Genomic DNA, 15,887 nt, shown 5'->3' on the forward strand with positions numbered 1-15,887 from the left:
GATCTAATATTTATTTTCAGCTGTTTTTAGTTGGAGCCAGTGGGGTCAGTATTCTACATGTCCTGTGACCTGTGGTGGTGGAAGTCAAACCCGTACACGAACTTGTACAGATGCAATTCCAGATGATATTGGGATGTGTACACCAGGATCTTCTGAAGAATCAATGAGTTGTAATACACAAAGTTGCGCCACGGGTAAATAAATATCATCATGATAATTATGACTTTATTTCAATAATAATCATTCAACGTGGACAATGCATATGCTCTTATCTGTTGAGTGACTCGAAAGCAACTTTCATCATTAAATAAATAAATAAATAAATAAATAAATAAATAAATAAATAAATAAATAAATAAATAAATAAATAAATAAATAAATAAATAAATAAATAAATAAATAAATAAATAAATTAATAAATTAATAAATTAATAAATTAATAAATTAATAAATAAATAAATAAATAAATTAATTAATTAATTAATTAATTAATTAATCAATCAATCAATCAATCAATCAATCAATCAATCAATCAATCAATCAATCAATCAATCAATCAATCAATTAATTAATATGAATAAAATTAATTAATTAATTGATAAAATAAAACACCCTAACCCTAACTTATAAAGCATTATAAATCAAATGGTCACTGGGTTAGCAGATTGCAAACATCAAATTTTAAAAATTTTACAGCAATTTTACTAGCAGTACTTTTCATGTTCCGTACAATTCGGTTCATGAGATTGTATAAACGAATCCAATTTCACGTATTCCTACACCTCAATGGTAGCCATATTTGGGTCCCCGTCGGCTCCATCTCACATAAAATGTGAAATGATGCGGCCTTGGAGGGTATTTTTTTAAAACTGCATTCTATCACCCGTGTTACACGTAGACAAAAGAATGATGACAGTTTACAACACAAAAGAATCTAACATCGAATTTTAAACGGCTTTAATCCACCGAATTGGGCAGTCACAACACCAGTTTGGTGCTGCAGGGACCCAGTCAATGGCCGACCAAATCCTGACCATGACTTGGCTCGTTGGATTCGTCTATAGATGCAAACCAATAAGGTGGTGTAACGGGCCCACCAGAATCTTTACAATCTGGAAAGAGGCTATCCAGGCCAATAAAAATAATCTGGACTAAATATTAAAGAATATTAAACAGGTTCCATCAGAGCACTACCCTTACACCATATTTTAATTAATTTGATTTTAAGCTTTCTGTAATGTATTCGTTTGTTTTTTAACCAATTAAACCAATTTGTACGCTATGTGTCTAATATTAATTTCCACTGAACCAGATGTACCAGTTTGGGGCCAGTGGGGTCAGTATTCTACATGTCCTGTGAGCTGTGGTGGTGGAAGTCAAACCCGTACGCGAACTTGTACAGATGCAAACCCAGATGATGGTGTGACGTGTACACCAGGAGCTTCTGAAGACCAAAGGAGTTGTAATACACAAAGTTGCGCCACGGGTAAATAAATATCATCATGATCATTATGACTTGATTTCAATATAATCATTCAATTGAAGACCGAACTAAGAAGACTAGTTTGCGTATGACGTTCTGTCAACCAGACTAAAAAATGCCGTACTGCGCAGGTCAGCAACCAATTATCACGTCAGACGCAAACTAGTCTTTTTACAGGGGAAAGAAGAATTACGCATCGCACACTAGCACAATCATGAAAATGGAAACATGACTTTCCCCTGTCTATTGACACAGTATAGGCCTATTAGAATAACGATTAAGCATCATTAATTTGATCTCGTGTGCTAGTTTGCAATGTTTGAATGTTTTTATGTTCCAGTAGGCTATATGATGCGTAAGCCTCTTCCCTTGTTTGTAGTCTTTTTGGTTCGGTCTTCAATTTAATATACTAGGCGCGGAGAAATAGAAGCCCCTCAACGCGTGCATGTCATACCACAGCTTTTGCAGTGTCTACTTCACTACACGCACGGCAAATGTACTCGGCAAATGTAGTGATCTAGCTGGATAGTAGTTTGTCTAGGTGCATGATATGATACACACCGCGGGAAATACAAAATGTAAACGTATAAAACCATGCACGTACTGCGTTGCAAAGACTATTTTAAAAACTTGAGATAGAGAGACAACGTTGCGCTTCCAAATAAGAATTTTCGAAGAGATCATCCCCAATGAAAAAATTGCATTTTTGGCCAAGTATTAAAGGTAAGTCTTTTGAATTCTGAAAGTGTATTTAGGATGAAAAACCAAGCATCATATGAAAAATGTGACATTTCGTGTTCAAGATTTCCAAAACCACGAATACATAAGCTTACCCCGGAAGCTTACGAGAAAAAAACCATATCTAGTGACAGCAACTTCGGCTTGTAGTAAAACCATGTCCTACTCGCGTGGAATTTAATTTTTGGACTTCGAGGGCTGTTAAAATTAATGTCAATGATGTATTGTTTTAAATAATTTGCCATAAAATTTGTACCATATCGCGAAATTAAAAAAATATAAATTATTAATATAAGAAGGTCATTCCTTGTCCTATTCTGAATACATTTTCACTTGCGTCTGATGTGCTCTAAGGTCTCACACAACAAAAAAGTTTGCACAGGTGGGTCTCGGAGCCCATAAGATTATTTGCCATTAGAGCATTATTATAAATGGTCACTGGGTTAGCAGAGTGCAAACATTTGGACTATTCGGGGAATTTCAGTAGCAGTATTTGTCATGTTCCGTACAATTCGATTCATGAGATATTATAGATTCAAACCAATAAGGCGGTGTAACGGGCCCACCAGAATTTACAGAAATTGAGGGAGGCTATCCAGGTCAATAAAAAATCATCAGGATTAAATCGTGATATTAAAGGAATAGGTTCCATCAGAGTAATACTTTTACGCCATCTTTTAATCTCTCTGTAATGTATTTGTTTTTGATTTTTTGTTTTTTAACCACTTTTAAATATATTTATGAATATATTTGGACACTATGGGGTCTAATATTTATTTTCAGATGTACCAGTTTGGGGCCAGTGGGGTGATTATTCTACATGTACCGTGAGCTGTGGTGGTGGAAGTCAAACCCGTACACGAACTTGTACAAACCCAGATGATGGTGTGACGTGTACACCAGGAGCTTCTGAAGACCAAAGGAGTTGCAATACACAAAGTTGCGTTACAAATACGGGTAAATAAATATCATCATGATCATTATGACTCGATTTCAATATAATCATTCAACGATTCAACTATTTTAAACTGTTGAGATTTGGTAGTTCACAGCATCTTGCGAATGGTAGTGAGCTTTGGGAAAAAATTACATTGATCATTTCATAGCGAGCGAGTAGAAGAATTCAAATATCAATTTTCATTGGGTGGCAGAGTGCAAACGTCGGAACTATTCACCCATTGGGAATTGAACTAGCCATATAACATTGCGTAGAGTTTTGTAATTCTTCTTTTCATGTCATGCTCTCCTTGCATCATGGCGGAACCGTACAATAGACGAATTCTGGGATTTTTAAACAGACAAAAGCAGCACCAAAATTATTTTTAATTTTAAGTTGCATTGTTGTAACATTTCCGTGGAGGCTTTAAAAAAAAGTGGTCAAACGGTGATAAAGTATCACAATCATGACTCTTTGGACCATCTTTTTTGAACACTAGACGGTCATGATACCATCATTGGTGTTTTTCATAACAATTTCGAAGAACGTACACCTTGGAGTTAGCAAATAATAAAATAATGTTTTAAAGAAAAACAACAGCAATGTGTTGCCTTTGTAATCAATAAAGAAAATACAGAAAAGATATTTCCCCCTATGCTTCTCCGAGCAGGTAGAATACATATATAATCCGTGCAGCAGTAATTGTTAAATATGTCTAGGCCTACAGCTGCATCAATTAAAATAATAGCTATTTCAAATACACTTTTTTATGTATACCTATAGCCTACTTGTTATGTTTGTATTATTTGTGTGTGTAGGGGTGTTCTTCCAGCATCCATCATACACAGAAATGGAAAACGTAGGAAAGTTCAAAGTTGCTGTTGAACGAACAACATTTGATATCGAAGTGACAGTAGGTAAGTCTATTACGGAAGCATATTAGTGCCAAAAAAAAAAAAAAAAAAAAAAAAAATTAGAAATATTATTGCGAATATTCGCAATGTTATTGCGAATATTCGCAATGTTATTGCGAATATTCGCAATAATTATTGCGAATATAACCAATGTTATTGCGAATATTCGCAATAACATTACGAATATTCGCAATAATTATTGCGAATATTCGCAATAATTATTGCGAATATTCGCAATAATTATTGAGTATAAAACTATCGACAGTAGATAGCTGGTGCAAAGTGTGAACATACCACTATCTAGAGTAGATAGTGTGTGAGTAAAAACCTTTCTAAAGTAGATAGCAAAGTATGAATAAAACTATCAACAGTAGATATCAGGTTATAAGTATGACAGTAGGCCTATATATAGCAGATATCAATGTGTGGGAATAAAAGTATCTTCAGTAGATAGTAGGTGTGATTATAAAACTATCTAGAGTAGATAGCAAAGTGTGAGTATAAAAGTATATTCAGAAGATAGCAGGGTATGAGTGTAAAACGAGCTAAAGTAGATGGCAGGGTGTGCGTATAAAAGAATCTTAAGTAGATGACAAGGTGTCTGTGTAAATATATCTACAGTAGACAGCAAAGCATGAGTATAAAAATATGTAGAGTAGATAGCAGGGTGTGAGTACAAAACGTTCTAAAGTAGATTTCAAAGGGTGAATAAAACTCCCTACAAGTAAAAAACGGAGGGGGAGGATTTATAGTAGATATTAGAGTTTGAGAATAAAAGTATCTTCAGTAGTTGGCTGTGAGTATAAAAGTATCTTCAGTAGATTAGAGGGCGTAATTATAAAACTATCTAGAGTAGATAGCAAAGTTTGAGTATAAATGTATCTTCAGTAGATAGCAGGGTATGAGTGTAAAACGAGCTAAAGTAGATGACAGGGTATGCGTATTAAAGAATCTGATGTAGATGACATATCTAGAGTAGATATCAGGGTTTGAGAATAAAAGTATCTTCAGTAGATTGCAACATGCAAGTATAAAACTATCTTCAGTAGGTAATAAAGTGTGAGTATCAAACTATCTATAAAGTTATAGAACCGTGACGCCGAAGCATGAAACACCGATTGCATTAATAAGTAGGCCTACATAATCAAACTGGTGGTGTGATTATTGCGAATATTCGCAATAATTATTGCGAATATTCGCAATAATTATTGCGAATATTCGCAATGTTATTGCGAATATGCGCAATATTATTGCGAATATTCGCAATGTTATTGCGAATATTCGCTATGTTATTGCGAATATTCGCAATAATTATTGCGAATATTCGCAATAATTATTGCGAATATTCGCAATATTATTGCGAATATTCGCAATGTTATTGCGAATATTCGCAATGTTATTGCGAATATTCGCAATGTTATTGCGAATATTCGCAATAATTATTGCGAATATTCGCAATAATTATTGCGAATATTCGCAATATTATTGCGAATATTCGCAATAATTATTGAGTATAAAACTATCGACAGTAGATAGCTGGTGCAAAGTGTGAACATACCACTATCTAGAGTAGATAGTGTGTGAGTAAAAACCTTTCTAAAGTAGATAGCAAAGTATGAATAAAACTATCAACAGTAGATATCAGGTTATAAGTATGACAGTAGGCCTATATATAGCAGATATCAGTGTGTGGGAATAAAAGTATCTTCAGTAGATAGTAGGTGTGATTATAAAACTATCTAGAGTAGATAGCAAAGTGTGAGTATAAAAGTATATTCAGAAGATAGCAGGGTATGAGTGTAAAACGAGCTAAAGTAGATGGCAGGGTGTGCGTATATAAAAGAATCTTAAGTAGATGACAAGGTGTTAGTGTAAATATATCTACAGTAGACAGCAAAGCGTGCGTATAAAAATATGTAGAGTAGATAGCAGGGTATGAGTACAAAACGTTCTAAAGTAGATTTCAAAGGGCGAATAAAACTACCAACAAGTAAAAATCGGGGTGTGAGTATTTATAGTAGATATTAGAGTTTGAAAATAAAAGTATCTTCAGTAGATAGCAGGCTGTGAGTATAAGCGAAGTTTGAATAAAACTATCAACCGTATGAAAGTATCTATAGTAGGCCTAGATATCAGAGTGTGAGATTAAATTAGGCTATCTTCAGTAGATATCAGTGTATGATAATACAATTATCTACAGTAGATAGCAAAGTGTGAGTATAAACTATCTCCAGTAGATAGCAGGCTTGTGAGAGTAAAACTTCCAAAGTAGATAGTAAAGAGTGAATAAAGACTATCAACAGCAGATATCAGGGTGTGAGTATGAAAACCATTTTCAGTAGATACCAGGGTGTAACTACAAAAATGTCTTCAGTAGATAGCAAAGTGAGAGTATAAAATTATAGATAGTGTGGTCTGAGTAAATCAGATAGCAGGATGTTAATAAAAATAATCTACAGTAGATATCAGGGTGAAGTATAAAACTAATAACTATAAATTTATCTACATCAGATAGCAGGATGTGAAAGAAAAAAAGAAAGATAACGAGAAAGCACTGTTGTGTTTAGGCAAACACGAATATAATATCCGTTATCTCCCCCCCCCCCTCTTGCCCTGCCTTCAAACAAAAACTTGATTACCACGATGTGGAAGCCCTTGTTATAAGCTTTCATTTCTTATATCTCAAGGTCATAGCACCTCAAATAAAAAAGCGCCCAATTGGACGCCAAGAAAGAAAAGCAAAATGCGTACACATTCCCCTTTTAAGGGAATTTTATATAAGTTTTATATCAAGACGTACGTTCTAAGCCTTTATCTTTGCTAATATAGATAGCTACCAGTACTACACTGTGTCAATAGGTCTAACGTATTTGCTCTTGACGTACGTTCCAATCCGTTATCATTGCAAATAAAGGTAGCTACCAAAATGCCATCTTTGCACTGCACTGTGTTAATAGGTCAGACGTATTTGCTATTGACGTACGTTCAAATCCGTCATCATTGCAATACAGGTAGCTACCAAAATACCATCTTTTGCACTGACTTTTGCACTACACTGCGCCCGACACTGCGTTCATAGGTCGAACGTATTTACTAATGACGTACGTTCCAATCCGTTATCATTGCACATACAGGTAGCTAGCCAAATGCCACCTTTTGCACTACACTGTGTAAATAGGTCGAACGTTTTTTGCCTTTTAAACCTGTGAACTTTGACCTCTGGGGTTGCGGCTACCATAGGATACATCTGGGGCCATGGGGCAACATTTTACCCAGTATGAACCCTGAGGGCGCTGTAGTTCTTGAGCTAGAGCTGTTTGAAATTTTACACATATTGGTCCCTGTAGCCCATAACCTTTAACCTCTGGGGTCGGGGCTACCCCAGGAAATTTCTAGGGGTCATGGGTCATCATTATACCACGTATGGACCCCAAGCCTACTTTAGATCTTGAGAAAAGCTATTGAAATATTTGCAAAATCATTGCGAATATTCGCAAAGTTATTGCGAATATTCGCAATAACATTACGAATATTCGCAATAACTAGGTAATGATTTGCAATAACATTGCGAATATTCGCAATAATTATTGCGAATATTCGCAATAATGTATGGGTGGCCAATATTGGTGGCCATTATTGCGAATATTCGCAATGTTATTGCGAATATTCGCAATGTTATTGCGAATATTCGCAATGTTATTGCGAATATTCGCAATAATTATTGCGAATATTCGCAATGTTATTGCGAATATTCGCAATAACTTTGCACAATATCTAAAGTAGGCTCGGGGCCCATACTTGGTATAATGATGGCCCATGACCCCTAGATACATCCTGGGGTACCCCCGACCCCAAAGGTCAAAGGTCATGGGCTACAGGGGGCCATATGTGTAAAATTTCAAACAGCTCTAGCTCAAGAACCACAGCGCCCTCAGGGTGCATACTTGGTAAAATGTTGGCCCATGGCCCCAGATGTATCTTATGGTAGCTGCAACCCCAGAGGTCAAAGTTCAAAGGCTTTAAAAGGCAAAAAACGTTCGACCTATTTACACAGTGTAGTGCAAAAGGTGGCATTTGGCTAGCTACCTACCTGTATTTGCAATGATAACGGATTGGAACGTACGTCAATAGCAAATACGAGTCGTACGTTGAACCTATTAACGCACTGTAGTGTAAAAGATGGCATTTTGGTAGCTACCTGTATTTGCAATGATGACGGATTTGAACGTACGTCAATAGCAAAGACGTTCGACCTATTAACACAGTATAGTGCAAAAGATGGCATTTTGCGTGAGTATAAAAGGAGCTACAGTAGATTGCATGGTGTGAGTATAAAAGAATCTACAGTAGATAGCAAAGTGTGAGTATAAAACTATCTACAGTAGATTTCCGACCCTGTCGCACTTTAATCTCTACTTAAGTGAGTATAAAATTACAATAGATAGCAGGATGCGAATAAAAACTATCTACTGTAGATATCAGGTGTGAGTATAAAAACAATTTTCAGTAGATACCAGAGTGTTACTACAAAAGTAACTTCAGTAGATCGGAAAGTGTGAGTATAACATTATAGATAGCGGGGTGTGAGTATAAAAGGAGCTACAGTAGATTGCATGGTGGGAGTATAAAAGAATCTACAGTAGACAGCAAAGTGTGAGTATAAAACTATCTACAGTAGATTTCTGACACTGTGATTCGTCGATTTATGTCTGCCGCGAAATTTTTGGACGTCCAAGATTGCATCTTGATCAGGCGTATAATTTTAGACGTGTTTTGTTGCTATCGGCCACCCATACATTATTGCGAATATTCGCAATAATTATTGCGAATATTCGCAATAATTATTGCGAATATTCGCAATGTTATTGCGAATATTCGCAATGTTATTGCGAATATTCGCAATAATTATTGCGAATATTCGCAATGTTATTGCGAATATTCGCAATAACTTTGCACAATATCTAAAGTAGGCTCGGGGCCCATACTTGGTATAATGATGGCCCATGACCCCTAGAAATTTCCTGGGGTAGCCCTGACGGCAGAGGTCAAAGGTCATGGGCTACAGGGACCAATATGTGTAAAATTTCAAACAGCTCTAGCTCAAGAACCACAGCGCCCTCAGGGTTCATACTTGGTAAAATGTTGGCCCATGGCCCCAGATGTATCCTATGGTAGCTGCAACCCCAGAGGTCAAAGTTCAAAGGCTTTAAAAGGCAAAAAACGTTCGACCTATTTACACAGTGTAGTGCAAAAGGTGGCATTTGGCTAGCTACATGTATTTGCAATGATAACGGATTGGAACGTACGTCAATAGCAAATACGAGTCGTACGTTGAACCTATTAACGCACTGTAGTGTAAAAGATGGCATTTTGGTAGCTACCTGTATTTGCAATGATGACGGATTTGAACGTACGTCAATAGCAAAGACGTTCGACCTATTAACACAGTATAGTGCAAAAGATGGCATTTTGCGTGAGTATAAAAGGAGCTACAGTAGATTGCATGGTGTGAGTATAAAAGAATCTACAGTAGATAGCAAAGTGTGAGTATAAAACTATCTACAGTAGATTTCCGACCCTGTCGCACTTTAATCTCTACTTAAGTGAGTATAAAATCACAATAGATAGCAGGATGCGAATAAAAACTATCTACTGTAGATATCAGGTGTGAGTATAAAAACAATTTTCAGTAGATACCAGAGTGTTACTACAAAAGTAACTTCAGTAGATCGGAAAGTGTGAGTATAACATTATAGATAGCGGGGTGTGAGTATAAAAGGAGCTACAGTAGATTGCATGGTGGGAGTATAAAAGAATCTACAGTAGATAGCAAAGTGTGAGTATAAAACTATCTACAGTAGATTTCTGACACTGTGATTCGTAGATTTATGTCTGCCGCGAAATTTTTGGACGTCCAAGATTGCATCTTGATCAGGCGTATAATTTTAGACGTGTTTTGTTGCTATCGGCCACCCATACATTATTGCGAATATTCGCAATAATTATTGCGAATATTCGCAATAATTATTGCGAATATTCGCATAATATTGCGAATATTCGCAATGTTATTGCGAATATTCGCAATGTTATTGCGAATATTCGCAATAACTTTGCACAATATCTAAAGTAGGCTCGGGGCCCATACTTGGTATAATGATGGCCCATGACCCTAGAAATTTCCTGGGGTAGCCCTGACGGCAGAGGTCAAAGGTCATGGGCTACAGGGACCAATATGTGTAAAATTTCAAACAGCTCTAGCTCAAGAACCACAGCGCCCTCAGGGTTCATACTTGGTAAAATGTTGGCCCATGGCCCCAGATGTATCCTATGGTAGCTGCAACCCCAGAGGTCAAAGTTCAAAGGCTTTAAAAGGCAAAAAACGTTCGACCTATTTACACAGTGTAGTGCAAAAGGTGGCATTTGGCTAGCTACCTGTATTTGCAATGATAACGGATTGGAACGTACGTCAATAGCAAATACGAGTCGTACGTTGAACCTATTAACGCACTGTAGTGTAAAAGATGGCATTTTGGTAGCTACCTGTATTTGCAATGATGACGGATTTGAACGTACGTCAATAGCAAAGACGTTCGACCTATTAACACAGTATAGTGCAAAAGATGGCATTTTGCGTGAGTATAAAAGGAGCTACAGTAGATTGCATGGTGTGAGTATAAAAGAATCTACAGTAGATAGCAAAGTGTGAGCATAAAACTATCTACAGTAGATTTCCGACCCTGTCGCACTTTAATCTCTACTTAAGTGAGTATAAATTACAATAGATAGCAGGATGCGAATAAAAACTATCTACTGTAGATATCAGGTGTGAGTATAAAAACAATTTTCAGTAGATACCAGGGTGTTACTTCAAAAGTAACTTCAGTAGATAGGAAAGTGTGAGTATAACAATTAACATTATAGGTAGCGGGGTGTGAGTATAAAAGGAGCTACAGTAGATTGCATGGTGGGAGTATAAAAGAATCTACAGTAGATAGCAAAGTGTGAGTATAAAACTATCTACAGTAGATTTCTGACACTGTGATTCGTCGATTTATGTCTGCCGCGAAATTTTTGGACGTCCAAGATTGCATCTTGATCAGGCGTATAATTTTAGACGTGTTTTGTTGCTATCGGCCACCCATACATTATTGCGAATATTCGCAATAATTATTGCGAATATTCGCAATAATTATTGCGAATATTCGCATGTTATTGCGAATATTCGCAATGTTATTGCGAATATTCGCAATGTTATTGCGAATATTCGCAATAACTTTGCACAATATTTAAAGTAGGCTCGGGGCCCATACTTGGTATAATGATGGCCCATGACCCCTAGAAATTTCCTGGGGTAGCCCCGACGGCAGAGGTCAAAGGTCATGGGCTACAGGGACCAATATGTGTAAAATTTCAAACAGCTCTAGCTCAAGAACCACAGCGCCCTCAGGGTTCATACTTGGTAAAATGTTGGCCCATGGCCCCAGATGTATCCTATGGTAGCTGCAACCCCAGAGGTCAAAGTTCACAGGCTTTAAAAGGCAAAAAACGTTCGACCTATTTACACAGTGTAGTGCAAAAGGTGGCATTTGGCTAGCTACCTGTATTTGCAATGATAACGGATTGGAACGTACGTCAATATCAAATACGAGTCGTACGTTGAACCTATTAACGCATTGTAGTGTAAAATATAGCATTTTGGTAGCTACCTGTATTTGCAATGATGACGGATTTGAACGTACGTCAATAGCAAAGACGTTCGACCTATTAACACAGTATAGTGCAAAAGATGGCATTTTGCGTGAGTATAAAAGGAGCTACAGTAGATTGCATGGTGTGAGTATAAAAGAATCTACAGTAGATAGCAAAGTGTGAGTATAAAACTATCTACAGTAGATTTCCGACCCTGTCGCACTTTAATCTCTACTTAAGTGAGTATAAAATTACAATAGATAGCAGGATGCGAATAAAAACTATCTACTGTAGATATCAGGTGTGAGTATAAAAACAATTTTCAGTAGATACCAGAGTGTTACTACAAAAGTAACTTCAGTAGATCGGAAAGTGTGAGTATAACATTATAGATAGCGGGGTGTGAGTATAAAAGGAGCTACAGTAGATTGCATGGTGGGAGTATAAAAGAATTTACAGTAGATAGCAAAGTGTGAGTATAAAACTATCTACAGTAGATTTCTGACACTGTGATTCGTCGATTTATGTCTGCCGCGAAATTTTGGACGTCCAAGATTGAGTCTTGATCCGGCGTATAATTTAGACGTGTTTTGTTGCTATCGGCCACCCATACATATTGCGAATATTCGCAATAATTATTGCGAATATTCGCAATAATTATTGCGAATATTCGCAATGTTATTGCGAATATTCGCAATGTTATTGCGAATATTCGCAATGTTATTGCGAATATTCGCAATAATTATTGCGAATATTCGCAATGTTATTGCGAATATTCGCAATAACTTTGCACAATATCTAAAGTAGGCTCGGGGCCCATACTTGGAATAATGATGGCCCATGACCCCTATAAATTTCCTGGGGTAGCCCCGACGCCAGAGGTCAAAGGTCATGGGCTACAGGGACCAATATGTGTAAAATTTCAAACAGCTCTAGCTCAAGATCTACAGCGCCCTCAGGGTTCATACTTGGTACAATGATGGCCCATGGCCCCAGATGTATCCTATGGTAGCTGCAACCCCAAAGGTCAAAGTTCAAAGGCTTTAAAAGGCAAAATAGGTACGACCTATTAACACAGTGTAACGCAATAGGTAGCATTTCGTTAGCTACATGGGTTTACAATGATAACGGCCTGAATCGTACGTCAAGGAAATTGATCACTTGACAAAACTCCCTTAAAAGGGAATGTGTAGGCATTTTGATATTGGTGCCTTGGACCACCTCAAAAGGTTGTCATTGTGGGACATGGGGTGTGGTTGGTTAATGGGTGTTAGGAGGGTAAAGGGTTGTCAAGGTTTGTAAGGGGGGTGAGCAAGGGGTGGTCACCAGTTTTTAGATTTGGCGCCCTATTGGGCGGTTTTTTTATTTTACGTGCTATGAGGATGATACTTATATCAATTAAAGCTTATAAAAAGGGCTTCAACATGATGGTTACCAACTTTTGGTTTTGGCGCCCAATTGGGCGCTTTTAAAACCACAGGTGCTATGAGGATGATACTTATATCAATTAAAGTTTATAACAAGGGCTTCCAAATGGTGGTCACCAATTGTTAGATTTGGCGCCCAATTGGGCGCTTTTTTATTTTAGGTGCTATGAGGATGATACTTATATCAATTAAAGTTTATAACAAGGGCTTCCACATGGTGGTCACCAACTGTTGGATTTAACGCCCAATTGGGCGCTTTTTTATTTTAGGTGCTATGAGGATGATTCTTATATCGATTAAAGTTTATAACAAGGGCTTTCACATGGTGGTCACTAACTGTTGGATTTTGCGCCCAATTGGGCGCTTTTTTATTTTAGGTGCTATGAGGATGATACTTATATCAATTAAAGTTTATAACAAGGGCTTCCACATGGTGGTCACCTATTGTTGGATTTGACGCCCAATTGGGCGCTTTTTTATTTTAGGTGCTATGAGGATGATACTTATATCGATTAAAGTTTATAACAAGGGCTTCCACATGGTGGTCACCAACTGTTGGATTTGACGCCCAATTGGGTGCTTTTTAATTTTAGGTGCTATGAGGATGATACTTATATCAATTAAAGTTAATAACAAGGGCTTTCACATGATGGTTACCAATTTTGGAATTGGCGCCCAATTTGGCGTTTTTTTTATTCTAAGAGCTATGAGGATGATTCTGATATCAATTAAAGCTTTTAACAAGGGCTTTTACATGATGGTCACCAAGTTTTCGTTTGTGAGCATAGGGGGGCCACGGGCATATATATTCGTGTTTGCTCAAACACAGCTGTGACATCTAGTTGCTTTTCTTTCCCTGGACAACATCCCGGGACAACATCAACGGGTTGCCATGGTGGGTCAAGGGGTGTGGTTGCTTTAAGGGTCTTAGGGTGGGTTAAGGGTTGTCACGGTGGGCAAGAGATGACATGATGGTCACCAATTTGTGACATAATCAAGGTGAATGAGTCGGATGTCGTTAATATTGTTTTTGAGATATTGGCAAAAACAGTGTTCCAATTCATTTGTTTTATATTTTCAGCCATTGGTAAATTGTTCATAACTCAGTAACCAGATGTCTGATTTTGATGGGGTTTGCACCAAAATGTAGCATTCATAAACTGCCAGAAGATGATGTAAAAATAAAACTTCTAATTGAAAATTGCCGACATGTGACTCATTCACCTTGATCATATCACATTTTTTGATTTGGCTCCCAATGGGGCGCTCTTTTATTGTAGTTGCTGTGAGGATGATACTTATATCAATAAAAGCTTATAACAAGGGATCTCACATGGTGGTCACCAACTTTTGGATTTGGCGCCCAATTATTTGGCGCTTTTTGTTCACGGAGTGAACATTTTCCCCACTTGAACCCATATCTCATATGCACAGTTTATCCCTTATATACACTGTGTGTTAAATAGCTATTGTAGCCCAACAACCCTGTGGTTAAGAGGCTAGGAAATAATTCCTAATGTCTCATACCCAGGTTTGTATCCGGCTTTATCTAATCCTGCCCCACATGATAAGGACTTTTTAGCACATCTTATCTTGTATTGAGACAATGGCAGCCAAGACTATTTTTTTGCTTTTTTCTAAGCATGTTCACTATTGGATTGAGCCATCACATGATTATAATAGGCTTTACTGATTAGTGGGTAATGTCAATGCTATTGTTTATTTTGTGATAAGGCTGAGCATATTACTGCATGAAAAATACACTACTATTTTGATACAGGCGATTTACTCAATTCCTTCCAACTGACAAAATCTAGTTCCTGTTATCTACCCAGTGGTGTTTGCTTATCATAATTGGATCCCTAATAATTATTGGGCCAAGGTTATTATCTGTATGGTATATTTATTGAATTTCAATAGGCCTATGATAGTGTAAGTGATTTGAAAGTTTCTATTTCAATGAGTTTCTTGCTGGATGGAGAGTTATATAAGCTAGAGTCAGGATGTAGGTATCATTATGCGTCAAATCACTAATTTATTGTAAGATCAGTGCAGAGTAGGTTAGATATTAAAATGAAAAGTTAGAACAAATTACTATACACCTGATCCGTGAACTGTGTCTTTTTGAAAGACTCCTCTTGTTTATTTTAGGTGCTATGATCATGAGATATATATTGAAAAGACAGAAAGACAGAGCTTCTCATTGATACTTTGCAAATGTTTCTATAACTTCATAGATAGCTTTATACTCACACTTTGTTATCTACTGAAGATAGTTTTATACTTGCATGTTGCAATCTACTGAAGATACTTTTATTCTCAAACCCTGATATCTACTCTAGATATGTCATCTACATCAGATTCTTTGATACGCATACCCTGCCATCTACTTTAGCTCGTTTTACACTCATACCCTGCTATCTACTGAAGATACATTCATACTCAAACTTTGCTATCTACTCTAGATAGTTTTATAATTACGCCCTCCAATCTACTGAAGATACTTTTATACTCACAGCCTACTACTGAAGATACTTTTATTCTCAAACTCTAATATCTACTATAAATACTCACACCCCGATTTTTACTTGGGAGTTTTTATTCACCCTTTGAAATCTACTTTGGAACGTTTTGTACTCACACCCTGCTATCTACTCTACATATTTTTATACTTACGCTTTGCTGTCTACTGTGGATAT

General features: G+C 36.9%; 1 protein-coding gene across 1 annotated transcript in view; it reads left to right on the plus strand.

The window, feature by feature from the left end:
* LOC140160205 (adhesion G protein-coupled receptor B1-like) overlaps window positions 1–15,887 on the plus strand; it is a 48,095-nt gene that overhangs the window by 10,567 nt on the left and 21,641 nt on the right. The window contains exons 4-7 of the mRNA XM_072183485.1: window positions 21–194; window positions 1,313–1,486; window positions 3,005–3,178; window positions 3,977–4,075. Of these exons, the coding sequence (XP_072039586.1) occupies window positions 21–194; window positions 1,313–1,486; window positions 3,005–3,178; window positions 3,977–4,075 (621 nt within the window). The remainder of the gene's footprint in view (window positions 1–20; window positions 195–1,312; window positions 1,487–3,004; window positions 3,179–3,976; window positions 4,076–15,887) is intronic.

The sequence above is a fragment of the Amphiura filiformis genome, chromosome 1 (assembly GCF_039555335.1).
Source record: "Amphiura filiformis chromosome 1, Afil_fr2py, whole genome shotgun sequence".
Classification (NCBI taxonomy): Eukaryota; Metazoa; Echinodermata; class Ophiuroidea; order Amphilepidida; family Amphiuridae; genus Amphiura; species Amphiura filiformis.